Source organism: Takifugu rubripes, chromosome 12 (genome assembly GCF_901000725.2).
Source record: "Takifugu rubripes chromosome 12, fTakRub1.2, whole genome shotgun sequence".
Classification (NCBI taxonomy): domain Eukaryota; kingdom Metazoa; phylum Chordata; class Actinopteri; order Tetraodontiformes; family Tetraodontidae; genus Takifugu; species Takifugu rubripes.
Window position 1 is genome coordinate 10,837,950 of NC_042296.1, and position 25,695 is coordinate 10,863,644.

At 50.4% G+C, this 25,695-nt stretch overlaps 2 protein-coding genes and 2 long non-coding RNA genes across 4 annotated transcripts in view; 2 read left to right on the plus strand and 2 right to left on the minus strand.

The window, feature by feature from the left end:
* LOC115251780 (uncharacterized) overlaps window positions 1-12,631 on the plus strand; it is a 12,977-nt gene extending 346 nt beyond the window's left edge. The window contains exon 2 of the long non-coding RNA XR_003890311.1: window positions 12,128-12,631. This is a non-coding gene — a long non-coding RNA (uncharacterized lncRNA). The remainder of the gene's footprint in view (window positions 1-12,127) is intronic.
* On the minus strand, window positions 100-2,543 carry dlx6a (distal-less homeobox 6a). The gene is made up of 3 exons (XM_003969259.3): window positions 1,842-2,543; window positions 1,009-1,202; window positions 100-817 (listed from the first exon to the last, which is right to left on the minus strand). The coding sequence occupies exons 1-3, from the start codon at window positions 2,146-2,148 to the stop codon at window positions 578-580; spliced, it is 741 nt and encodes a 246-aa protein (XP_003969308.1). The 5' UTR covers window positions 2,149-2,543; the 3' UTR covers window positions 100-577.
* LOC115251781 (uncharacterized) lies at window positions 12,202-22,282 on the minus strand. The gene is made up of 4 exons (XR_003890312.1): window positions 22,219-22,282; window positions 21,942-22,013; window positions 21,323-21,435; window positions 12,202-12,336 (listed from the first exon to the last, which is right to left on the minus strand). It is a non-coding gene; the product is annotated as an uncharacterized lncRNA (long non-coding RNA).
* Window positions 22,276-23,678, plus strand: sem1 (SEM1 26S proteasome subunit). The gene is made up of 3 exons (XM_029845363.1): window positions 22,276-22,437; window positions 22,685-22,778; window positions 23,499-23,678. The coding sequence occupies exons 1-3, from the start codon at window positions 22,362-22,364 to the stop codon at window positions 23,539-23,541; spliced, it is 213 nt and encodes a 70-aa protein (XP_029701223.1). The 5' UTR covers window positions 22,276-22,361; the 3' UTR covers window positions 23,542-23,678.
* Window positions 23,679-25,695: the final 2,017 nt, after the last annotated feature.

Genomic DNA, 25,695 nt, shown 5'->3' on the forward strand with positions numbered 1-25,695 from the left:
AAACGGGCCTGTTATGGTGCGACGTGTTGGCCCAATACGGAGCACAAAAAGGGGGCTTCTTTTGCCTACTTTCCCTTTGAAATCACGCAACAGTCAGCATTTGCTTTGAGTCACGGTTTACTCAATCTGACAAAACATAAAAAGTGTATGTACAACTAACATCGCAGATTATATTTACAGACAGACAATTTGCTTGGCTTTGCATGTTGAAGGGGAAAAAAAAGGAGAGGAAAGGAAAAAGAAAAGCAGAGAGTCCACCATGGCTTCAGGTTCTGGGCGCCACAGTGCGCAAATCAGTCTCGTTGTGTCCCAAAGTGGCGCAAAATGTCACTGATATATTTGGTATATTGACGTTCAGATGTTGACATGAATGACAGCATAACAAATATGCGGGCGGACCCACCGAGCCGCCGTAGAAATGGTTAGATCCCGTGTCTTCGTCATCACCGCGCCGAGGAAGAGGGGGCATCTGAGGGGACCTCTGCTGCTCCCGGCGTCCTTCGTCTGCGCCCACATCAATGGTTGGTTGGAATCTGCGCGGCGGAGGCCTCCGGACCGGCCGGCCGTCTCCACCTCTCTATCTCTGCATCGAGTCTTGATGCGGGGAGGAATACCAGTGAGAGTAGCCGGGCATGTAGCTGTTGGCCGCCATGTTTACTCCTTTGGAAGAGGCCGAGACGTCCCATATCGGTGGGATGGTCGGGGAGCGCGGGGAGAGGGACATGGAGCCCGGGATTGGGTCGCTGTCGTGCGGGTTGCCGCCTTGCTTCAGGAGCTTCTTGAACTTTGACCTCTTGTTCTGGAACCATATCTTTACCTGCAGGGGAGGTCAGGGACAATACATACGAGTGAATCACGTGTTAAAGAGCGATAAGATGAAGAGATTTACCAAGAAAAAAACGAACAATAAAATAGGTCTGACGTGTAATCCAATCGCCGTTCCACACATTCATGGACATTTCCAGGGATTCGAATAAAATCTAAAACTGAGGAGAGACTTCCTCATACCTGCGTTTGCGTCAGCCCCAGAGAGGCGGCCAGCTCGGCGCGCTCCGGTAAGGCGAGGTACTGTGTCTGCTGGAACCGGTGGTTCAGTGCCTGAAGCTGCAAACTGGAATAAATGGTCCGAGGCTTGCGAATCTTCTTGCCTTTCCCGTTAAAACGAATCTCCCCATTTTCAATCACCGTCGTTTTCTGCTGCTCTGCAACAAAAACAAGCAAAGTTATTATCGAGAGCCGCAGCCTGCGCGTCCCGAATCCTGTGAAAGGGGGGAAATGAGGATTGTTTAAGAGGTGCGCTGGATGGAACGCTAAAAAAAGAATAAAAAGACTATTTTTTTCCGGCTGATAATCATCGACATCTTATCTTGCTTTGAACCGCCGTGGCAGCCGCGGTCCTCATCCGCTGTCATATTTAGGATTACTGCTGGTAATGACATGTCAATTAAATGCTAATTACAACATTCGGTGCGTGCGGGCAGCCTAATTTTCGCGAGTCGTTTGTGCGGATTGCAGAGCCGTGATGATCACACCCCGGGCATTAAAACAGGTTTTGTGGGAATGGGGAGGGTGCAGGGGTGGGTGCTGAACGGGACCACAAACGCACTCTCAACCGAACAGACAGGAGCTCGAGGGATCCAGAGCCATTTACGCACGGCTTCGAAGAACCTCGGTCTGAATTTGGAAGGGGGCCGCGCGGGAGGAATTGACCGTGATACCGGCACCGACACATGGAAAGGGTTGATCCGCGCCGTGGGCCAACCCCCCCTCCGCCCCCCCCCAAAAAAATAAATAAATCAGCGCCAGGGACTGACATGACGCGGCCGGTGAAAAGGGCTTACCTGTGCCGTCTAACCTTGTCTGTCCTCCCGTGTTGTTGTGATACGATGGCAGATACGGGCTGTGGTGCGCGTGGCTCACGTAGGGGTACGGTAACGACCTGTTGTAGGAGTTGGTCCCGCTGTACGGGGAGCTGTCGTGCTGGTGGTGAGTGTGTGAACCGGAGTGGAGACAGTGCAGCGGGTAGTGGCCGCCGGCCATCGACGGGGAGCTCTGCTGTGAGTGCGACTGCTGCCCAAACTCCATGAAAGCAGACTTGGACGAATCCTGAGCCTCCAGACCGTCAGCCATCGTAGTCATGGTCATCATCGAATTTTCTGCCTCGAGAGCCCTCACCCCCCTCTCTCTCAAGACCAAATCGTTTTTCCCCCTCTCTCTCTCTCTCCCTCTCCCTCTCTCTCTTGCTGCGCTGTTGTCTCTCTTCCCTCTCCGCCGCGAACAGTTATTGTCCTATTAACACCCGGATTTTCCAGACGCGTCTTTATGTCCTCCCCCCACCACCTTGTCCGCTGGTATCACGCCAAAGTGCCCGGAGATGTGCCCGAGTTAAAGCTGAGAATTTTAGCCGGATTCTGTTAAAATTGAGTCCTTGCTTCCAGACTTGATGCAGGCACTACAAGTAAAATGGTTTGTCTCCAAAGGGCAGCGCCTCCCGATTGGTCATCCGGCCCAACGTCATCACTGCTCTGCGTTTCAGGGAGACTTGAGCTGGAGTTAACCCACCTTACCAGCTCCCACCGCCGCTATGGGGGGGAAATAGTATATGGTGGGAAAGACGCATAATTCCGACGTTCACGATTTAGATGTTTTTTAGCTCAGCCCCCTTGAAATCCTGCCTTATTTCAGCTCATGAGCCAGCAGTCCAAATATATATATATATATATATATATATATATATATATATATATATATATATATATATATATATATATACATACATACACACATACATATATCTACAGGGATTAACTAAATATATATATATATATATATATATACTTTTAAAAATGCTAGAATGCTAGAGTGTAGAAAATATGCGTGGATAATAATTCATTGTAAAAGCTATTTAACCTTCCATCATCACTTTAGAAGATGACTAAGAACTAAAGCCCGTTGTTTGAAACAAATCCGCAACGATTTATTTTATAACACAATTATGCAAAACTGTTTGCAGTGGAGCGGTGATCTGTTTTATGTCGAAGCAACTCGTGAAACAGGTGAGCAAAAAAAAAAACCCGGTAGGCTAAGTGAAACCAGCCTCACATTACAGGGTTGTTTGGGTTTGTTTTTTTCTTTGTTTTTTTTTTTTTAACAAGAATTATTTAATTTTTCCTCCGTGCGTAATTGTTAAATCGCTTAGATTTTACAGGATGGCTATTTGCGTTTAAGTCACCTAATGAGACTCCCCGTTTTAACCCCCCCGCCTCCCCACACGCGTTTTGAAAGTAATATATATGTGATAGCTGCTCGTCCCCCCTCCTGAGGCTACTGACCGTATGATTAAGGATCTTCAGGCCATTCAGAAATGCAGCACGTGTGACACGCTAAATAACAATATGCCTGAGGTACAATAGGTTATTCTACAGACAGAAGGGTGGATACGGGGACAAACTGACAGTATCTCTTTATGCCTGTTGTAATGAGGTCTGATAAAGTCCTCAATATATGTAAATTACACAGGGCGAGGGATGAGGTTGGGTTCGCGATTGCGATTTCCTCCTAACGCAACACACATCCAAATACATCCATCTGGGCGCCACTTTCGCCACATTTTGCAGCATTCAACCATAAAAACGAAAAAATAATGACAACTGCAATCAGGTGATACCAAGAAAATCTATTTTGATTAACGGCCACACTTTCACCAAATTGCAGCTATAAAATTAAGAACAATTGGCCTGTAATGATTATAGACTTGGATTTATTTTGGGAGGGTTGGAATAAAAGTGGATATAGCATAAATTATCCCCTAATTATACGCCAGTGTCGCCTCAATTATCCTCTTATCAAAATCGGTCCCCTAAACGGAGCGTTTAGTTTCAATTTTCTCCTTTTCTGCAACAAGAACTTGGTACCTTGCTATTATCGCCGGTTGTTATTTGCTTTGTGGGATTTAAAAAGTGCACAACCCAGCCGGATAATCATTTTAGAGCAGCGGATCTAGAGAGGAGCACCGAGGCGTGGATGGGAGCCGCCAGATATCCGCACGGACTCTTGGATTCTTTGCCCCTTTTTTTTTTTTTGCACATTAAAAAGAACTTTTTCTGTCGTTCGCTCAGGTAAGCGATCATTTCTGCTCCATGCTCTCCGGCACCGCGTCGCCTCTGACAATTCTGCGTTTCACGCACGCCACGCAGACCTCGCGGGACGTCTCGGTCACCCGCCAGTGATCTGACAGAGTGGCCGGTTCCACTCGGACACGCCGGAGAGAAACCAGATCCTTCTAGTTCCTCTAATCGCCTCTGAGTGCCACCACAAAGACGTCCGCGCTCTGCAGCCACGACCGAGCTTAAATATCCGGAGACGCCTGTGACCTGCGCGGGATTATTAAATTGCGGGATAAGAGCGCGGGTGAGCTCCCGAGCGTGACGCGAGGCTTCTCCTGACACACCAAGATGAAGCGAGGCGGTGAAAGCAGATTTATTTGAACAGAGACAGAACAACCTCGTGTTTGGGATGGAACGTGCTGCTGACAGCCGTGTCTAATGGTGAAGGAGGCAGAAACCACCGGCACGCCCGCGACTCGACGGGAGGAAGAATTCACAGCATTCTTTCCAGTTTGGGTTTAAAATCAGTTTCTGATGACGCACACTGCCTCACCTGCTGGGTTTTTTTTTCTTTATTTATTTTTCTTTTCGGACCTCGCAGTCCTGTTACAGAGGGACATTATTTCATATCTCACTGGGTCAGAGTGTCAATCATAAAATGAACAGCGTTCAGCTGCAAATCTAAAAATCACGGTGTCCCTAAGTAGATGATTGACCTTCAACACAATCAATGGCCTTGGCGGTTAAACAGAAGTGGTCTTTATTTCCAGCTGTCTTATAAACGCTGATGAATGACTCTCTAAAATCACTCCAGGCCTGGGATTTCCCTGATATCCACCGTCTAATGTGAAAACTGGGAGGCTGAATTCATTGCGTTTAACCTGGGGTTATTTTATGGTTAACACGGACGCTGTCAGGCTGAAAACAGCGTGGCCGCCGAGCACGCGTGAACGATTCACGTAGGAAATTTAATCTGCATAAAACCGGACCGTTGCTGTCCCCGGTTTAACCGAAAAACTCCCCCAAAAAGAAGAGGTAATGGAGCCAGTGGTCGCCTGTTTGCGGTCGATCCGTCTTCCAGGTATTGACTGGCGTGCGTGGAATGAGAGGGCGCCTCCAGAGCTGCTGGGAGCAGTTGTTAGACGCCGCAGAAAGAAAGAATTCGGCATTTTTTTCCCCAGCATAACGCAGAGCTGCAGCCGCACAGACAGGTGAGCCGGGGCGCCCTGATCCTGTCATGGCAAGGTGACCCCCCGCAAGCACCCGCAGCCCCGAGTGATCCCGTCTCACTCTTTAAAGCGCGTTCACCGTTTCCGAAGGTGGCGCGTCGCTTTCGACCCGCCAACTCCCATTACGCGCCGCTTTGATGTGCGTTTTTTCAGACGCGCATATCCCATCAAATGACCGTTGACAATGAGTTGTGCATTCATACACCGGGGTTGCATTAATCACCCCTAGCCGAAGCGGCATGTGCGCGGCTCCAGGTGCAGCCGGTGGGTCTTCGTGCGCTGCGAGCGCGGCTGAAATGACCGCAAATGAGCGAAAAGGACGAAAGGCCCGAGCCGCGCCGTCCCCGCAGCCTCTCACAGACTAATGGATTTAATTTGGCAGGCTGGAGCTGCTCTGGTACCACTCAGGACCCGCGACCTAATTAAGACTGCTTGTTTCTCTTGTCTCCCTCCATATTTAACGGCACCTAAGCGAACGCAGAGCTCCATTTACAGCAGCGGGATGTTGTTTTGATTTATTTTTTAGCCTGTGTCTATTTTCATTATTCTGACTAAGATAACATTTATAATTAGTGAGGTTGCTACACCTCTAGGTGTAACCTAAATCCAGGATGTGTCTTCTGATTTTAGCGCCTAATTCTGAATAACAAATGAGCCATGTACGTATTTTTTGTGGGCGACAAATAGTGGCTCGAAATGGGCATTGCTTTCCATTTTTTCCCCTCTCTCAAACTAATACGCGACATTATTAGGTCTGACAGCATAGTGGTCTGTCTTGAAGGAGAGGATTTGGTCGATAGATGACAGACAGGAAGGCCAGCAATCATGGGCTCCTTTTTTATCAGAATGTACTGTTCGATGCCGTTTATCCCTGATGATAGAAAATTGCTCTGTTGCCAGGACGCTGCCACTGAAATAGAGGGCAGGAGCAACATTTCCATTTTCCAGTTTGAAAGCCATTGAAATGAATTAGTCAAAGAGAGAGAGAGACAGGGAGAAAAGGGGGAAAAGAGGAAAAATGAAAAAGAATCCGCTGTTAAACAAAAGGGAGCAAACAAAGATGTCATTTTTTTGCAGAGCACCCACTCCCTATCTCATTTCCTTTCTTTCTTTTTCTTTTTTTTTTTTTACTCCAACCGTTGCAAATCACACGTTTGGCTTCTAATGTACTCCGAGGCCTGAGCCTACTTCAAAGACAATCATTTATTTCCCAACGGTTTTGTTTTTTGGGTAATAATTAAGGTGCCTTTTCATCTGCGAAGCGAGACCAAAACAAATATGCGGAAAATAATGCAGAATATTGAAGGATGCTGTATCACGCGCTTTAAAATCCGAGGTGTGAGGGCTAAGAAAAGCCTCAAATAGATGGCACAGCATGTTCTAAATAAATTAAAGGCCGCAATTATTGCGCGCTCGTGTTCTTTTGTTGGACGCAAACACTGTTTCTGGCAATTGTTGCTCTTTATCACTGCGCTCTTTGATTAAAAGGTCGATTAAAAAACATAAAAACGCAGGAGCCAAACATCAAACCAGGCTAGAAATGATTTTATTAAAGATCCAATGGTGCCATTTGCTGTAAGTGCCAGTGATCACCTGTTAGAAGGAGATTAGCAGGTGGGAACCAGCGGTTGGAGCTCCAACTTTGTTAGAATGCGTTGAACCGGTTTAGAACACCGAGTCAACCAACTGGATCGATAATAAATTAGGAGCAAAACAAGGTTGGTCTCACAATCAAAACACCAACCCGGGAAAACCTGCCGACGGCTCGCGCACAATGGCCATAAAGGAAGGCTGAAATTTAAGAGCGCGGCGTGAAGCGGAGCGGAAAGATTGGTGCAGAGAAAAGGTGTCACACCTGGACAGGTGTGGACGGGCGGAGGCGCGTGGAGACCCGGAAGCTGGGTCAGGTGGAAGGCGCGAAAAGTGCTGCCACGATTATTATTATTATTATTATTATTATGGTCGGATCTGTAGTGCATATTTTATATTAAAAATTCTATTTTGAGAGATAATTATCTTTTGATCTTCATATTTAGACTCAATAGAAAGAATATCCAAAAATAATAAATATAATGCTCACATTTTCCTTCGCCCCCCGTCTGGGTGTTAGATTTTTAACAAGGATCGTAAATAGTTCTACTAAGGTAGAAAACATTTCTGTCCGTTTGTGTATTCTTGACGTAAATGAGCGGCGTGTAGAGCAAACAGGACAACTGTTTCTTTATTAAAATGGCATCAAGGCGGCCATAAAAACACACTGGCGTGATGGTCGGGGGGACTGACCGGGCTCCTCAGAGTGAAGAGAGCACAGATCAAGCTCCTGAATTGGCCGAAAGGTCCCGTCCACATCCGCCATCATCATATCATGCTTATTAATATATTACCTGGAAAGCCCCTCAGAGCTTTTATTTTCATTCGCTCCAAGCTGTCAAATTCAAGAGGAGAGTTTTTTTTTGTTTTTTTTTTAACTACTGTCCATTTGGGTGCAGTGAAGGCAGCCAATTATTGTCATCATTGCCCTTGAAAATGCATTACGCCTCACCTGAGGGCTCACTCAATCAAAGAGGCTGAAGGGGCGATTAACAGATGACCTCTGACCTTCATCCAATGCAAAAATCAGCAAAATAAGAGCGGGATGAGACATCTCTCACTGTTTGATGTGGCAAACTTTACCGCTGACATCCCACCTCGGGCTCCCCGGTGGTATTTATGGAATTTAAACGTGAGCTGCTTCAGTGTTTTCATCCTTTTAATTCCAGCAGCGTCGACACGTGAAGGCAAAGTTTTGGGTTCTCGCTCCAAAAAATATTTATTACATTTTTAGACCCCGAGTGCGCTGTTATTACGAGAGAGGCTACGTTGTTGTGTGTGGCGGCGGCAGGCACTTGGCGAGGGCCCGCGCGGCTTCTTTGTCGTCCTTCCGTACGTAATTGTGCCCTTTATGATTCGCACTTGCGCGCTACTTAAGGGGATTTGCCGTCTCCTTTCTCATAAGCTTGAAATGTGCAAAAGGAAACAGCGACACAAGTAAAAAAGGAAGAAGAAACCTCGCGTTATCGCGCCTGATCCGAACTCCTGATCCCCTGGATCCAGTCATTCCAGCTGGGAGCATCTTTGGGGAATGTTCAGGAGTAACTGGAATTTTCTCTTTGTCTCCCTTGTTTCCCCTCTAATATCTCCGTGGCTATTTCCTCCCCCACCCCCCCCCCCCTCCTCCACGCACCTCCGACCAGGGGTCTCCATCTCCGCTCCATCCATCCCTCTCCATCTTCCTCCTCCTGCCCACTCTTCCCTCAACCTCGCCCCCCCCCCTCTCCCTCTCCTCCCCTCACCCCCTCCATAGGTGCACGCCTCTGGCCCCTCTTGGCAGCTCTGTCCCCTCCTCTCTCCCTCACAGCTGTGGTGAGTGAGGGGCAGATGACCGGAGAATTGGCCCCTGGGAGAGCGCCGAGCCATCCTGGTGCTATTAGGCTCGTGGCTAATAATAGGTGTTTCAGACCAGGGGAAGATCAATCAGGGGGAATCATGGGGAATGTTCAGAGCGCCGCTTTTTACACATCGGCCCAGATGGATGAAATTACACTTGTCAGTTTTTAGTTGCATTACTCCCAAATTGGTTGTCTACTCTTTTTCCCCCCTCTCTCCGTCTCCTCGCTGCTTTCTCCCTCGTTGCCCTCATTCATGTGTCACCCGGCCTGCTAAAGAGATTCAATGGCGGGGAGAAAAAAAGGAGCAAATCCTTGTCATTTTTTTTTGTCTTTTCCCTCTGCAGCGCTCCAGCCAACAGCTCTGCTGCCTGCATATGCATGAAATCTGTTAAAGATGTTGCCCGGCGGCTCTCGCGCTCACGGTCGCTGCAGCTCCTCAATGCATCTGTGCGTTTTCCGGATTAAAATTTAGCAACGCCGTTTATCGACACTGAAGGTCTGTTTTTAATTTCGGAAAAATGGGCACGCCTGACGTCCGCTGAATAAAACTGTCTGTCATATTCAAATTTTCATGAGGTGTTTTCTTGAAGCGTCGATGTTAACCGAGAATAAACGGTGGAATTTCTCGCGGTTTTAAAATAAACCCCGACGTTTCACGCTCTCGCCATCAGAAATGAGAGCGCCATCGCTTCAATCCTCTTCATTTCTGCATTGGAGAAGAAAAAGAAGATCTTTGTCCACCAGGTAAGCACATCAGGTGACCTTCACGAGGCTAAAAGACCCCCCAGTCGGGACCAGTCATGAGTGGGAGTGATACTGGGAGCCCACTGGAACTCCAGCGCTGAACTGGAAGCCAAGATTAAAGTCAGCTCTGATTCCATCCTGACCTGGAACAGATGGAATCCTGCTGTCATCTAAGACATTAAATAATTAAGAGCATCAATCTTTTTTTTTTTTCAGAACTGTAACTGTAAAAATCTGCAGTAAAAATGACAAAATGGTGACAATTGTGAGACAAATGGGTCATTTTAACGAGTGGAATTCACCGTTTCAACACCTTTTTGTCCTCAGAATTCCAGTGAGACTGATTTCCATTTCATAAATCAGAAAAAAATGTCAAAATTAATAAAATGAACAACGCCAACCCCTCACACTCCTGAAAATATGTTAATAATTAAACATTTTTGGATTTTTCTTATCTGTAACGCTTATAAGCGTTACATAAAATAAATCACCCAAATAATCACCCAACAAATTTGCTTTTTTAGCTGTGATGCCGTTTATTTAAATACTGCGTATTTAATAAGATATAAACTACGGGGGGCATCCAGGGGCACTCTGTTTTCTGCACCCATCAGAAACACTTGCAGGACAATCACAGAAGCCCCCCCCCCCAAACACACACACACACACACACACACACCCCTAAAGGAAATCAATACAGCCCCCAGATGTTGAGTCGGCCTGATGCAGAGATGTTCCTCAGTGTCTGATTGCGGGGCGAAAGACAGAGAAAGGCCTCTTTGACGGAAGCACGGTGACCGTCGGGGGAGGGGGAGGGGGAGGGGGGCCCCTTCCCACTGAAAGAGAGTCTCCTCGGGAAGAAAATTAGCGTTGACATCCTGACTTCCCGGCAAAACTCGTCCGCGGGCTTCTGATATCTCTCAAAAAAACCATAAAAAAACACACGCTCCCTGCGTGTCGTCCATTTATATTGAAATGAATCCCCCCCCCCCCCCCCCCCCTCCCGTGTGTGCGTGCACGCGTGCGTGCGTGCGCGCTGGATACACACTCCTAATGTATGTGTTTTGCTCATTTTGCCGTGTGTAGCGTTTCCGCGCCTCTTCACCGTGACTCCGTGGTCGCCTCCCGCTGCGGTAAACACAGCGCGGCCATGATAGCGCATGCATTTCAGAGGGCTGCAAACATCAGCCCAGACGTTCATACCCCCCCCCTCCCTCCCTCCCTCCCAGCCCCAACCCTCGGCCCTCTCCTCCCGCACTTCCAGCCAAGGCATTCAGCTCACATGATTGCAAACACGCATAATGGCAGCGGCCCCCGGGGGCCAGCGGAGGTCCCCCACCGCTGCGGAGAGACTCTATCCTGTCGTCACTTTGCAGGAAACGCTGCGGAGCCTGGTGAGCTTTTGCTTTTCTTTCTTTCCCTTTTTTTTTTTAGTGAATCAAAAAGAGAGAGAGAGAGAGAGAGAGAGAGCGCGCAGAGTGTGCCAGGCGCGCACACGCACCCGCCCCGCTTCCTCCGTGATGAGGCCGCGGCGGAGGCATAAGCGTGAATACATTATAAAGCAATGAGGAGACATCCAGGAGAGGGTCACGGTGGGAGGGGGGGGGGGCTCCGGAGGCCTCGGCGAGAGCTTTAGTGCGCCCCATCACCGGCGCTCTGAAGAGCCAGAGAGAGGTGGAGTTCAACAGTGTTCCACATGGCAACAGTTGCTACGCGTGGCAGCAAATGGAGACGCTGCGTGAGAATCCTCCTGCTTTGTTTACCGGCGATGACGTCACGGAGACATCGCCGAAATATCAACATTAACGTTAGATTTGACCAGAATTCTGAGCTTTAAGGCACCCTGACAGATTTCAACGAATGAATGAGGTTTTCTTTTGTGTGTGTGTGTGTGTTTCAGAGGGGGAAAAAATCATATTCTGCAGTAAAAACATGAAAGTGAATTGATAATATGCGTGCGTGTACGCGTGGAACCACGCCTCCTTTTAATGTCTGCACAATAGAAACTAAACAAAAAGTGAGGTGAAGAAGAATACTTTGAGGTTTTGGAGAAAACTGCCCCCCCCCCCCCCACTGAAAATAGTGTGTTATTGTGGCGATTATGTGAGCCGTGGCTGTGCGGCGTTGAGTGCATCGTGGCGCTCGCGCGTCTCTGTCAATCACGCGTCTCAGGAGCAGGTCAGCGTCTATACGTTGCTGCAGGCGGGGAGGCCGGCGCCTGCGAGCCACTTTAGGGTTTGCTCTGCGGTGAAAACACCCTCCCAGTGGCATTCAGACTCTGATGAGCCTGCCGAGCAGCAATGGAGTCACCTGATGGAACGCCATGGCAACAGCCGACACCTGGCAGGAGTTCACCCCCCCCCCCCCCTCCCCCTCTCGGATTGTGGAACATATTTCCCTCAGGCCTGACTGAAAGCCCCTGTGAACAAATAATGGTTGCACGCCAGTCTAAATAAAGTGTGGTTTATGAGTTGCGGTGAGAGACCCCCCCCCCCCCCCCCCCCTTTCGTTTTCAATGTTCCGCACGCACACACATGCGCCAACATCATTTTTTTCCCTCCTCTGGAGTTGTGTAGCTGTTTGGTGATTATGAAAATCCTTTTTTTTCCCTTTCTCCCAGTGAGACACGGACGAGGGAGAGCCAGGAACATGAGGCCGGTCTGGAAACCTGCTTCCACGGCGTTCCAGATCCATCCCGTCCCTCGTGGAGTGACTCATATCTGCTGCGGGGTCGTGCGTTCATTGGTGGGAGGGGTCCAGCTTTGCTGCTGCTCTGCATTTACGGACATTTCTTCATTCCACACCACGTCATCTCGGAAGTCTTTGTTTCTGGTGGATAAGAGTTGGTGCAGAGTGATGAATGAACATGTTTAGGAGTCCGTCGCCATGATGGGGAGGAGTTTTTGAGAATAGAAATATGAATGACTCCTCGGTGACAATGAGCTAAACGCGAGTACAAGTCAACACCAAGACTGAGAGAAGCATTTTAGCCGAAATCAAGCAAGTAGCATTAGCAATGCTAGCATGCGGAAGTATTTTCGGCTGTCAAATGAACCAGGCAGCAACTGTTGGGTGAACTCTGACAAATGGAAACAAAAGAATAAATAAAGGTTTGGAAAACTGGTTTCTGAGCCTTCCTTCAGCTGAGCGGCGTGCATCCGAGCCGGTCGCTACTTCAGTGAGCACAGCTAGAATGGAAAAGAGCAATTCTAAAGAAATGATCCTAATAGTAGCTAATCATTTAGGAGTTATCCTTTCAAACACTGCATTCACACGTTTCGGTTTCAACCGCAATCATCTTCTGGTAAACAACCATGAATTTAGAGCTTAACCAGGTCAACATCTTATACACAAAAAAAGACGCGGCTATGATATTGCTACATTTAGTCACCGCAGGTTTACTGTAGTTTCAGAGGGCCTCAGTGGACCATCAGGTCTGGCAACACAGCATTTGAAATGTCGACAATCCGACATTTGTCCATTCAGTGGGAAACCACTAAAGCTAATTTCAATAATAACGACAGCAAAAACATCCATTCAGGAGTAGTTATGATCCTCCCATTACAGCTAACCATTCACATTAACTGTTAAACAAATGCTAATGAACTTTTTAACCGTCCTTCAGATCCACACCAGCGCTCCACTTTTGTCTCGTAAACCGTTTTAACACCTAATCATCGTCACTAACGTTAGCGCTACGTCACACCTCCTCTGGAATTTATTAGCGTTCGCTGCAAAAGTGAAGCAGCCTGCGTTTACGCAACCACATTAAAACGGCCATCATAAATTATGACACATTAGCGGGAGCTTCTGGTGGGTAACAGTGTGCTAACTCCGCTGTTGGGAGCACAGACAAATATCCTGCTTGACTACAACAAATAAATACTGGGGGGGGGGGGGCAAAGAATCTGGAAGTGTGGAGCCACGGAACATTTTCTGACTCATTCAAGCTCTGTGTTACGTGCTGACACGCACTTGTGACAGGCAGTTAAAGTGGTGCCTAATAAATATCGCCCACGTTTTAACGCCGCCTTTGAGGTAGCCCCAATTAACCGGGAACGACAAGCGCCCCCCTACTGACACACGTCCCGGCCCGAGCCAAAAATAACAGCGTCCTGCAGGGCCGACGGAGGACGAGGGAGGGGAAGGGGAAGGCCGGAGCGTTGTTGGGTGTTTCTGTAGGAACCTGCATCACACACTGAGCGCGTCAGTGTGTGTCCGTGATGACAAAGGCTGCAGCTCTTTTCCTCCCCCCCCCCAATTTGAGCGTGCGGTTGCACATTTGCATTACGAGCGCAGGCCTGGATCGCTGGTGGAATCTCCCAGAGGAGCGCTTGAGAGGCCGAGGCCCGCAGGCGTTGAGAAGAGCCCGCTTACACATGACACAGCCACCTGTGTGGAAGCTGATGAAGAGGGGGGGGAGGAGGGGGGAGGAGGGGGGAGGAGGCCTGGTCGGATGAAGACGGGGAGGGAAAACAACGCTATCTGTGCTGTGCTCGACAGCTCATCCATATACTGGACAGATGTGGTGTGCAAATGTGTTTTCCAGGCTTTTCCAGGCACCTGGAAAGGGCTTCCTCAGCTCGTGTCTGCAGCTGGAGCCCAGAAATTCACTCACTGCGTCCACGTAGTCGCCTCTGCACACGTGCACGGGCGTGCAATCTTGTTAGTATGGGGCCGTTTCCAGTTGACCTATGACCTCGTGGACCGCAAAAGTCGATATAGAATCGTCCGTCGCCGTCCGAGCGCTCTTCCAATTCCAAGTCCGGCCCGGCAAGCCCCAGGTGCCCGGGCGGGTCTTGGCTCCGCCCATCGGGACAGCTAGCTATCCCACAATGCATTTCACCTCGGCCAGGAGCAGCAATCACCACCGCCTCCAAAAAAAACACATAAACATCGGCACCTAAATGTGTCCCTGAATGATCACTAAAGCAGCAGCACTAAACTAGCCGCTCGCCGGTTTTCCATAGGCGGCGGCTCCAGACCAGACATGACGTCGTGGCAACGGGCACGCCAGTTTTGCTCCACGGGTCCTTAAACGTGGAGATTGCCGTCATAAAGAAAAGGCCTCTGTGTGTCCAGATAAGATACGGCTCCGCTTCACGGACACGGGAACAGCGTCCCCCTTTATTCCGAGGACGGGACGAAGATGAGACGCTCATAAACTCTTCCACTTACACCAACCTGGAATTTGAAAGGGGAGCAGAAATCCGGACAGGCAGAGAAGAAGATCGGAGATGTCCCCCTTTAAAGACCCGGGTCCTGCCGGAGCACAATCAGATCTCTGTCAACGCTCGCCCCCCCCCCCCCCAGCCACGGATGCCTCGGCGTCAGCCGCACCAGCTACTCCCATAATCCCAAACAGACACCGAGGGAAACCCCACGGCCTGGATGTCTCCTCGCTCCCAGAAGCTCCGTTAATCGGCACCACATGGCGATAAGTTACCGGGCGGATTACGGGCCTCGTATGCGGCCCTCCGACGGCGATGCTACGGGATGCGCTCGCTAACGAGGAGACGGAACGGGTGGCGCTCTTCTCACTTTTACAGCCCCCGCCGCCAAAAAGGGGGAGGAGGACAGTTGTCAGTCAATCCCAACAGTCGCTCCCCTCAACAGCGGACTCAATGGCTTCCTGCGTGACGGGAACGCCGCACGGAAACTCATGCGGCGGCCTGAACGTGTAATTATCAAACGCGGAGCTGCTTATTAAGAGGAGAGCGGGGACGAGGCCATTGTGTTTCCCTCCGTCTCCTTTTTTTTGTGGGTTTCTCCGCACAAAGGCGTACGTGGAGGTCTGCGAAATCGCGGCGAGGAAGACGGATCCGAGGGGAGGAGGACGAGGGCGGGGGGGGGGGAGGGATGAGATAAAGGAGGGACGGATGATCAAGCTAACGCGCCGCCGTTGCACAGGGCGATAGTGAGGTAGCCTCGCTTTTCTACTGCTGTGTGTGCGTGTGTGTGTGTGTGTGTGTGTGTGTGTGTGTGTTCTGGGGGGGTCTCAGAAACACAGCTGCATGGCCTCTATCATTTAGACACCACTCGTCTACCAGGGGTGAAAAGTGACCAAATTATCCAAGAAGCCAGAAGGACGTGCGTGTCTTCAGCCCTGCGTGTGTTGTGGTGGGGGGGGGGTCCACTAATTCAAGAGTAAAAAAGGGGAAATTACCCCTCACTCACATCTCCAGAGAGTGGATAACACCCCAGGAGGCCACGGAGCCGGCAGAGGAAGGGAACAGTGAAGGTTTTGTCATCATCAGTCTGGCCTGATACGATGGAGGTGTTGAAAATCTCTTTTTAAACCCCCCCCCCCCAAAAAAATGCTGCATTTGTGTAACTAATCCAACATAGGGATGATAATTCCACGTGTGTCTGATGTGAATAAACGCTGCATTGAGGCAAAAATGTGCACATAAACAAGCTTAAATGACATTAGCAACACTTTGCTAATATCCAAACAGACGGATCCTCGCGGGTCCAAACAGGGTGAAATTGAATCTGATTCCGGCCACTTTTAAGCTAATATCTAAGCTACCAATCACGCGGTCGTGCACATAATGACAATCTGGGGTTCCTGCAAACCGCCGGCTGATTCGCAGGCAGAGGCGGCGGCGGCGGCGGCTAAAAGAGCATCTCTGTCCCTGAAACAAGTTAGACGTGACGTGGAAGCGAAACGGCTGCTGGCTGAAGTCCATCAGGAACCAGACTGGAGGAGGAGACGTTCCAATAGTGACGGGAAAAAGGAGAAAACGGACTGGTCGCGTGCCTTTAGTTCTACTGGGCTGAATATGTGTGGGTATAAAATGCCTGATAAGTTTGATGTGTGTGTAAGAGCGTGCGAACAGCCGTTTTATCCGTGTGTGTGTGTGTGTGTGTGTGTGTGTGTGTGTGTGGGCCTGCGTCTGCACACGCAGGGCTGCTAACAATGGGACCAGTTCATAGACGCCACTGCGGCCCAAGGCCAGAGCGGCGCTGACTCAACAAAAGCTCGTTAGAGCCCGCGGGAAGCAGGCAGCAAGTGGGCCAGCCGGTCCAGCTCCGTGTTCTGGCCTGTTCTGAAGGTTCCTAAAAGGAGTCAGTCACAGCCCGGAGAGCCGAGGCACAAGAGAGGAACTCACCAGAGTGAGTTTTTAAAATTTAAATTGGTTTTTATTGTGCTCGAATCGGCCGCTCTGTTACTTTCTGTCTGTTATTCTTCCCCTGTTGTTGTTACACATGTAATAAAACGGTAATAAAGTGCAATCACACGCTCTCTCTGTTTGTGTGGACGTTGGACCTACAAAAGAAGAATAACAAACGGGACGTTTGTGGTGGGGGGGGGAAATTAGCTGAGAAGTTTGTCTCCAGAACAAACATGTTGATTTTGATTAATCGGCTCATTCTGGATCAAAACGTTCTCCTCTCCGACCATCTCCTCCTCCAGGTGGGCGGGTTCCATTAACCCCCCCCCCCCCACTCTTTAATAGTTGGAACTCATTAACAGCAGGGGTGAGGGTGGTGGTGGGGGGGGGTGAAGCCATGAACTGCCCCCCCCTCGCCCGTCCAGATCCAGGAGTCTCGACCTCTCCGGACGACCCCGGGACACGACCCAGCCACATTCTGATGATGAGATATCGGGGGGGGGGGGCAGGTACTGGACACGCTCACCTCTGCCGGACTCCCGGATCCAGCAGCTGTGCTCCGTGCATGGGAACGTGTCCTTTTCCCCCCTGCGCCCCCGCCCTCGCCTCCTCCCTGCTTCCTGCTATCTACAGGGCCAATCTACAGCCGCGCCATTACGGTTGCTGTACTCGCCGCGTTGGCGGCCGATTTAGAACATCAACACCATCCATCAACCCGCCAGCGGGGGCCGACCAGCTGGCTGAACCGTCCCTTCCCGCCGCCGGACGATTTGTCATCCGACCAACCCCGAAACAAACTCCTCGGGTTGCTTTTTTTTAAAAACCCGAGCGGGCCTTTGGATGGATGCCTCTGGATTCCTGACGGTCGTTCTGACCGATGGTTCCGATTGTGCGGCAGAATGTTTCGGCGACTGTTTTGGACGTTAATTCCGCTGGAAAAATGAGCCGCGCGTTGTCCATTACAAACGTTTTTCCCTTCCCTCGCCGCCGAGGCTCATTAGCCGACAAATGGAGGTGCGACGGCGAGAGCCTGAGTCACACGTCTATAAAACCCTGGGCGAGATGGACCCGTTTTAAAGCGCACTTCCTGCTTCCGTGGGTGATACCGGCATCGCAGTGGGGACCTAAATGTGCCAGTTAGAGCAAAAGGAGCCAAACTGATTGAATAAACTCAGCAAATGTTCCTTTTTTTACGTATTTTAGCATTAATAATGATGTCATAAATTCCTCATACCCCCCCCCCCACACACACACACACACACTCTCACACACTCACACACACACACCAGTTTTGCCTAATTTCTCAGTTTCTGTCCAGTCCAGCTGACAGGCCCCCGGGGGCCCCGCGGGGCCCTGGAGTTGTCCAAACACCCCGACCGGGGCTCTGGGGGAGTTCCTCGCTCTTTTGTCTCCGTCGACTTTGCCGGCGAAACAATTGCGGCATAGTGAAGCGTGTCGGCGGGGGTCATGATGTGGCTGCTCGGCGCTCCCCGACAGTCACGCCACCATTTATCCCGTTAGCCCCCCCCTCCCCCCTCCCCTCCCACGCCGCTCTGGTCCGGCCCCGCCGGCGGCCCCAGCTGCACAGGCAGCCGGGGTCACCGACAATCAAGCAGCGACACACATCTGCACATCTGGGTCTGCAGGCTGGAAGGTATCTGGCACATTTTTGCGCTCCCGTTTCCTCCCGCAGACGGAGGAAAGCTGCGTCGAATTAGACGGCAAACTTCCGCGTGTGCGTCCGGGATTAACGGCAGGCCGCGGCGGATCGCGGCTCCCGCGTTCCTAAGTGGAAATGATGGCGGCTAAACAGAACCACGCAGGGCCCGACCGGGACGCTTTCTTTAACGGGATCACGCGCCACTTTTATTGGCCTGTAAAGACTTTTCCAACATCCCGTTTCGGAACCGGAGCGTTTGATTCCCGCTTTTACGGCAGCTCGTTACACAAGCCTAGAGAAACGGTGCCGGACGGCCGTCGCCAAGAATAAAACGTTTCTCCGTGTCGTAATAAAAAAAATGACGCAGGTTTGGAACCCGGGCGGACGCACGCAGACGAGGCTAGGAAAACAAGCCGGAATTTTTAAACAATAGCAGGTCTTAAATCATTTTCTATTGTAAATGTTGAAAATGTTCTAAGTCAAATAACATATAAACGCTCTAATAGCTGCTATTTTTACCTGGCTGGCCTGAACAAACACACCAACCTTGACCTTTGACAAGCAGATTGAGCCTCATTCACATGAAACCGGTCGGACCCGACGTGACGGATGGCTACGAGATGCCAAAGCTAAATCCGAGCCCAGGTGACCACCGCTGGTCCACGCCTGTAGCCTCATCTTAGAGGGTCTAACTACTTAATAAGTGGCTGTCCCCGGTTTCCTGGACATAGTCCAGACCTGCAGAGGCCCCCTTCCAGCCCAAAAACATAAAGAGGGCTTCATTTATCAATCAGACCAATCACGGACTTTTCCGGGACTCGGGATGGCCACATGTTGGGGATTAGAGCCTCGGTATTCAGCGTGGAGACCCGCTCACTGGGAGATTATAGCAAATCAACAATGAAAAGAGTTCTATTACACCAGAGATGCGGCTGAATCAACGTGGTCTGGGTGTGGCCTCGCAATGTAAACTAAAACGAACGCACGTCTTTCTCGCTAAACCAGGACCGCTGCGGGATCACGCTACATGCTACGCTACATGCTAACCAACGTGCGAGGTGTCTCCGTGCAGAAACGGCAGCACAGCAGCACATTCGGCAGCAAAAAAGAAGCCGTCACTTTCAACTCCGGCGTGTTGTGTCGCTCCTGCTCATTTCCATCGCCGCGCACGGATGACAGATGAGGCTCTGACAGGTGTCGCGGAGGAACAGAGCAGGTCTTGTCACTCATTCGCCGAGCACCCCCCCCCTCCCCCCCCGCGGTGTGGGAACACGCACGCTTTGATACACCGTGACTATAAATAGAGGGGGAGGGCAGGAGGAGGCGGGAGGTGTGCACGTAAGAGGAAATGACCCGGCAGAGGAAAAGGAGGGGAAAAAAGGGGGAAATGCACACAAGCAATATGGTGCCTCCTTAATATATATATATTAATATATATAAGTAAAAATAAAAGGCAGCGGACAAAGGTGTTGAAAACGGAGGTGCGGTCACCTCTCTGCAGCTACCGGCGGCGGCGGGCCTCGATTCAACGCGCCGCCGCCAAAGAAATTAAAAATGATTTTACACAGAGGACAGCTTAAGCTAATGACTTAGTGTCGGGGTGAGGACAGACTTTACAGATAATGGCCACTTTGAAAAAGAGTGCTTTCCAGCGAGGAGGTTATCACCTATGGTGAGAGTGTATAAGTGCTATTGACGTACGTATAGGTGCACGGCACTGGAGCACGGACAGAGGGGGGAGCGCGTTATTATTGCACATTACCGGTAATAAATTAGCATGTAATTTTACGGTTTTGTTAAGTAATATTTTGAAGGTGTTTAAAAAAAAAAAACACACACAGGTGGGAGAGGGAACGTGGACAGTTGCGCGCTAACTTTACATGGCGATAAACTGTTATTGGCATCGGGAGCGTTGGTTATTCTCTCGCTAGCGCCACCGATACAGGCGTCATTGTTCCCCAACTTTGGGCCAAATGGAGCCAGACCCCCCATATTTCATTTCTCCCTCGCTGAGAGCATTTATCAGCAGAGTCCTGATAAAAATGGAATATGCAACTTAAGACCGAGCGGGGCTAAGCCGCCGAGGTGGGCAGGATTACCTGGAGGCTCGCCGGGACAGGCATCAGATTGTACTGTCATAAAGGGCCATTAGCCTCTTGGCAAACTGTACCTGGAGCCCAAGATGACAGAGCCTTTCAAGACGGACAGCGGGGGGGGGACACATTCAGCACGACAGACACCTCCGTGAACAAGAACCCTGGAAAACCGGCGTACGAAACAGGAAATTAGGGTTTATTTTAGCGTTATTTTTGTTGTATTTCGGCTCCATATATGATGCATATTGACTGGATCTATGTGAAAAGGCCGCTCAGTTTCCACGGAACACAATGGAGTATAGACTTACTGCCTGGCTGGGATTAAATTTAATACAGGATCTTGACAGACATATCCTGGAAGCCAAGCCTTCTGTCTGCAGGTTTCCTGCGAGCAAAGCTTCCATATTCTGTCCGGGATTTGCCTGATTAATTTGCTACTTCAGGCCCCTTAATCCACCACGAGCGCCAAGATGTTTGTGTCAGATCATATATCCCGCCGCACGACTTTCCTACGTGTTACACCTGAGCTGTAGCAAAAGAGACGCAGAATGATAATGTAAGGGGGGGGGGGGGGGGGGCAAAGCTACACGAGATGACACAATAGACAAGCGGCCATCTTGTGGCGAGTATGACATAAGATGAGGTCGGCTCCCACCGCACGCCGCCTCTAGGCCGTATCCAGACCCGGCCTGTGAAAAGGATGCAAGGTTGGGGTTGGGGGGGTGGGGGGGTGGTAGCAGACTGTCAGACTAGCCGGCCGTCAGATAGAGTCTTCCCGTCTGCCCCGTCTGTCTCTGTGGGTGGATTTACAGCGCCTGCTGGCCCGTCCCTGGTTCCCCCCCCAGAGGGGGAAATGCGACTCTGCCGCTCAGGCGCATGTGGGAGTCTGTCGGCGGCCGTGTCCTGCGCGCCCCCCACCCACTCACCTCCTCCCGCCTCACCTGAGCGCAGAGACTGGAGGCGCCAGGCGCAGTGTAACCGTAGTCTCAGGTATGCCGGGCAGCCGCTTCCCAGGACTTAACCTGCACCTCAGTGACGCGGCCACTGGGATCACCTGTGAGAGGAGACAGATTCTAATCCAAATATCATCTCTTATACACAACACGTCCGTATTTAATCGCACGGGATGATGTTTTAGTGCTTCTGTGGTAAATTAAATATATAAAAGTAGGGCTGGTAGCAGCTGTGGCGACCTTCTACGTTTTCTCTCCATGTCTCATCCCTCTTTCCTCGCACCGTTGTGGCATTGTCACGTGTAATGGCTTAGGATGATGACAAAATAGTTTGCAAATAAAATAAGTATGCAGAGCTCAAGTTGTGGTTTGCTCCCTCTGTCAACACACAGTATAACAGATACGGAGCAATTTCAGCTGTGGCAGGGGAGGTTTTGTGGTAGATGCGGGCTCGTTTCTTTAAAATATACCATAAGAAGCAGCTGCTTCATTATTTGAGGAGGCCAAGTGGGTTCCCCAGGGAGGAAAATTTTTTTAAAAAGCCTGAAACTTGCTGGAGCAGAAATGAAAACAGGGGACTGAGGTGATCTTGAGAGAAATTACAAACCTGGTAGAAATATTATTTCATGTACATCGCAGCAAGCATGATCTGTTGCACGGTCCTGTGCACGCGCGTGTCCTGGGATGATCAGAAAATAATCAGAAATGATCTTTAGAAAGAAAAGAAAAAGCAAATTCCTTCAAACTTGATTACACCCCGTGCTCTTTAAATAACTACTATGTTGTTCAAAGTGGGGGAATAAAAGAATGCAATGTTTTAACCTACATTATGTCTCACTTTTGGATAAATATCGGCTTCATTTTCGTTTTTAACATAAAATTACCTGCGCGTATTTATCTAACGTCACCGCTCCCCCGTGCTGCCGTAAAGCGTTGCGGCTGCGTTTTTCTGCGCAGCCAGCGCAGCGTTAACCCTCCCGAGCACGTTAAGGCTTCGCGACGTCCATTGAGCAGCAACATAGCAAACATGTCGGAGAAGAAGCAGACTGTTGACCTCGGTCTGCTGGAGGAAGACGACGAGTTCGAGGAGTTCCCGGCCGAAGGTAGAGCGCTTAAACGATAGGCTACGCCACGATGCTCCTATGTATGTATTTCAGTCATTTAATTTGGATGTGGCGGGTCATGCTACGGTGACTCAGCTAGCCTAGCCAGCGGCGCTAGCTTGTTAGCGTGCTAACGTTGGGCACCGCTAAAGCGAGGTGTAAAGTACATAAACGAGTCGCGAACATAATCAAAAGCGTCGTTTCATACCTGATCCTTTTGTGTGTGTGTATTCTGTTCTTTACCTAGATTGGACGGGGCTGGATGAAGACGAGGATGCTCATGTTTGGGAGGACAACTGGGACGATGACAACGTAGAGGACGATTTCTCCAATCAGTTGAGGTATTCTGGACCAATATTGAAATTCTCCCGTCCAAACTCTCAAATCGAGTTCTTTTTTAAAAACTGGATTATTGTCACAATTGAAAACCCGAAGAAGATGTTGACAAATCCAGTTAAATCTGCTGCTGAGGCCACCGATCACCTCAAATAATCCTGATTATCTTGTCTGTTTCCATCCTAAAATCGAATTATGAATAAAACTTAATCCTATTTCGTCTTTTACACACCTACAGAAATCTGTCACAATTGATCCAAACACTTAGAATTGTCAGTCGTGAAATAAACAAGTTCATTTTACTTCCAAAACAAGACTTTTATTAAAATATGTGCGTTTTCGTGCCACAACTTGGTCACAATCGCCTCCAGGTTGCCGCCGGCTCCCACAATAATCAATAATGGTGAACAGGTAAGTGGCCGGTGGGTTTATATTCGAGTACACTTTAGGAACCGGTGTTATTTAGTTTTTACTTAGGCCAATTGTGGCAACCGTGCGATTAAGTCGTCTCATAAAGACGTGATTACTGTTAAAAGGTTTGGCCGCCATGTATGTAATCATCAAATCTATAGCGCCGCACGTTACGCAATATTTATGTATTTCCCGCTCCCATCTCTGGATGGTTCTCACAATCAATGGCGAAGGGTGCTCGAGGTGCCGCCGCCCACCTGTAATCATCTCCGCTCGCTCCATCTCACCGTTCTCCCCCCCCCCCCTTCCCGCAGGGCCGAGCTGGAAAAACACGGCTACAAGATGGAGACGTCGTAGCGGCCGGCGGCGGTCCGGGGGACGTCGGATCTGGACGTTGGCGTTGCAATATTCCGGAGCGTGTTTGAGAATCCTGTTTTGTTTTCCTTTTTTTAATGTAAGAGGTGTTTGAGAAGTAAAGTATTTGGAGAAAAGCAGCTTTTTTGTGGGTTTTTTTTTTTGTTGTTTCCGTCTTCACGCGCCGTGCCACCCTGAGCCCCCGCGGCGCCGGGCCCAGCCCCCCCGAGGGAGAGATTATCCACTGCCGTGTTTGTCAGAAGCAGGGAGGGGGTCTCGGCATGGGGCCCGCCCTGCCCGGGCCTGCCCCTGCCACCGTCCGGGCCCTTGTCTTCCGCTCAGCACAGCGGGGACTCTGGTGCTGAACCGGAGGCCAATTTACCCCCCCCCCCTCCCGGCGGCGACATGATTTCTCCTGGTGCTTCTCCGGGTCCTTAATGAGCTGAAATGGATGCTGGTGAGACCAAAAGTCGGCTTTCATCCAGGAAATAATGGAGGGTAATCAAAATAATCCCCGAGTCCGAGCCAGAATAATGTTTGATGGGGGTTTTATACTGGTAGCTTGAGCGCCGCTACGCCGTTGGCTAACATGTTTAAGCTCAGTGCCGCGTGGTCGTCGAGGACTCGCCGGCGAGTAACGATCGCCAAGTGACGGCGACAGGAGAACCGTCGTGTTTGTGACATCGAACCAAAGCCTCCCTTTGATGTGCAGGAAGCTGCTTTGTTGTGGGTCTAACGGGGAGGGGTCCTACTGATGGAGGGGGGGGGGGGGTGTTGGCAGACGTCCCTCCTCGGTAGGCGGCGGCAGAGCCGCTCCGACGTTCCTCCGCCACCAACCATAACCACGGATGGCGTCATCAAAGGACACCAAAGATCAAAGCACCGGGAGAGTTCGGATCTATTTTTTTTGTTTTTTGGCAGCGAGGACGATTTTATCGCGCTTCACGTGGGGACGATGGCGGCTCTGTTGTTCTCGGGCCCACGAGGCCGTGGGTGAAAAGCCCCATGCACGCCGCGGCCGCCAGGCGCACCGCTGGGACGGTTGCGCCTCTCGCCCCCCGGCGCCGTGGGCCCCGCTCCTCTCCTCTCACCGTCCGAGCCGGCGGGAGGACAAATCGGCACAGCCAGGAAGCGGCAGCTGCGGCTATAATGGCCCTAATTGCATGTTTCTTTTGTCAAGCTGAAATTAGCGGTGTGGCTACAATACTGCTAAAACCCCCAAAAACCTCAGAGTAAGATGTTGCTTTTTTTTTTTTAAGGTTCTCGGTTCGGGCGGCGTTGAGCGGCGAGACCGCCAACCCACCGCCAAATAGCCCGCACCTGCACTCTTGCACCCCCGCTAACATAAACAAGGATAATAAGGTATAATTACTTCAGAAAATAATAACGAGGAGCGACCCTTCAGGGACAAAGGGCCGCCTGTTTATGGTGCCGGCTCAAGCGTCCACGAAGGACGCGGACGAACAAAAGACACCGGGGACGCTGGCGAGACGGCCGTCAGGACCGACTGACCACAGGCTGCCATATTTGTTAGCACGGCGTCTTTGAGGGGAGGGGGCTCTTCGTGTCTTTTGATGTTTCTCCTCCGCCGACTCGGCACCTTTTAGACGGACGGAATCCCAGGAAGTCGCATTCAGGATAGGCGGAATTGCGGGAATGCGGAATCGCACCGCCGGCCCCGGTCGCCCCGGCTGCAGTCGGGCCGTTTAGGGTTTAATCCTGCGGCGTTCCGACAGCTATGCTGGCGAAAAGGGGGCAGAGGTCGCGCGAAGGTTCGTATTTCGCAATAGCTGCCAGGTGAACAAACGGGAGCGTTTCTATTTGAAGGGAAAGTTAACTGGATGCGGAGCGCCGGCTAATTAGCCTCCCGGAGCTAATGCTTATTCATTGAAATAATTACCAATTTCCCCTGGTCACCGTAGTGTGAAATTCTGCTTTAATCTGCAGTTGGTGAGTGGGTTGTACCCGTAAACAGAGCAACAGCAAGACCAACAAAAAATAAACAAGACGCAAACGTGAAGGAGTGTCGCTAAAGGCGCCGTAGCCTAGCTTAGCAGCATGGCGATAAGCAGCCGCTCACTGGATTCTTTAGGCCTTTCTGGGACACAGCATGTATAAATTTAGCTCTCCAGACTAAAATGTAACTCAGAAATGTAC

Excerpts from the sequence above, each read along its gene's own strand:
- sem1 (XM_029845363.1), top strand. The coding sequence starts at position 22,362 with ATGTCGGAGAAGAAGCAGACTGTTGACCTCGGTCTGCTGGAGGAAGAC. Across the intron at positions 22,438-22,684 it reads CGAGGAGTTCCCGGCCGAAG|ATTGGACGGGGCTGGATGAA; the intron begins GTAGAGCGCTTA and ends TTCTTTACCTAG. Across the intron at positions 22,779-23,498 it reads GATTTCTCCAATCAGTTGAG|GGCCGAGCTGGAAAAACACG; the intron begins GTATTCTGGACC and ends CCCTTCCCGCAG.
- dlx6a (XM_003969259.3), bottom strand. The coding sequence starts at position 2,148 with ATGATGACCATGACTACGATGGCTGACGGTCTGGAGGCTCAGGATTCG. Across the intron at positions 1,203-1,841 it reads GACAAGGTTAGACGGCACAG|AGCAGCAGAAAACGACGGTG; the intron begins GTAAGCCCTTTT and ends TTTTTGTTGCAG. Across the intron at positions 818-1,008 it reads TGGGGCTGACGCAAACGCAG|GTAAAGATATGGTTCCAGAA; the intron begins GTATGAGGAAGT and ends CCTCCCCTGCAG.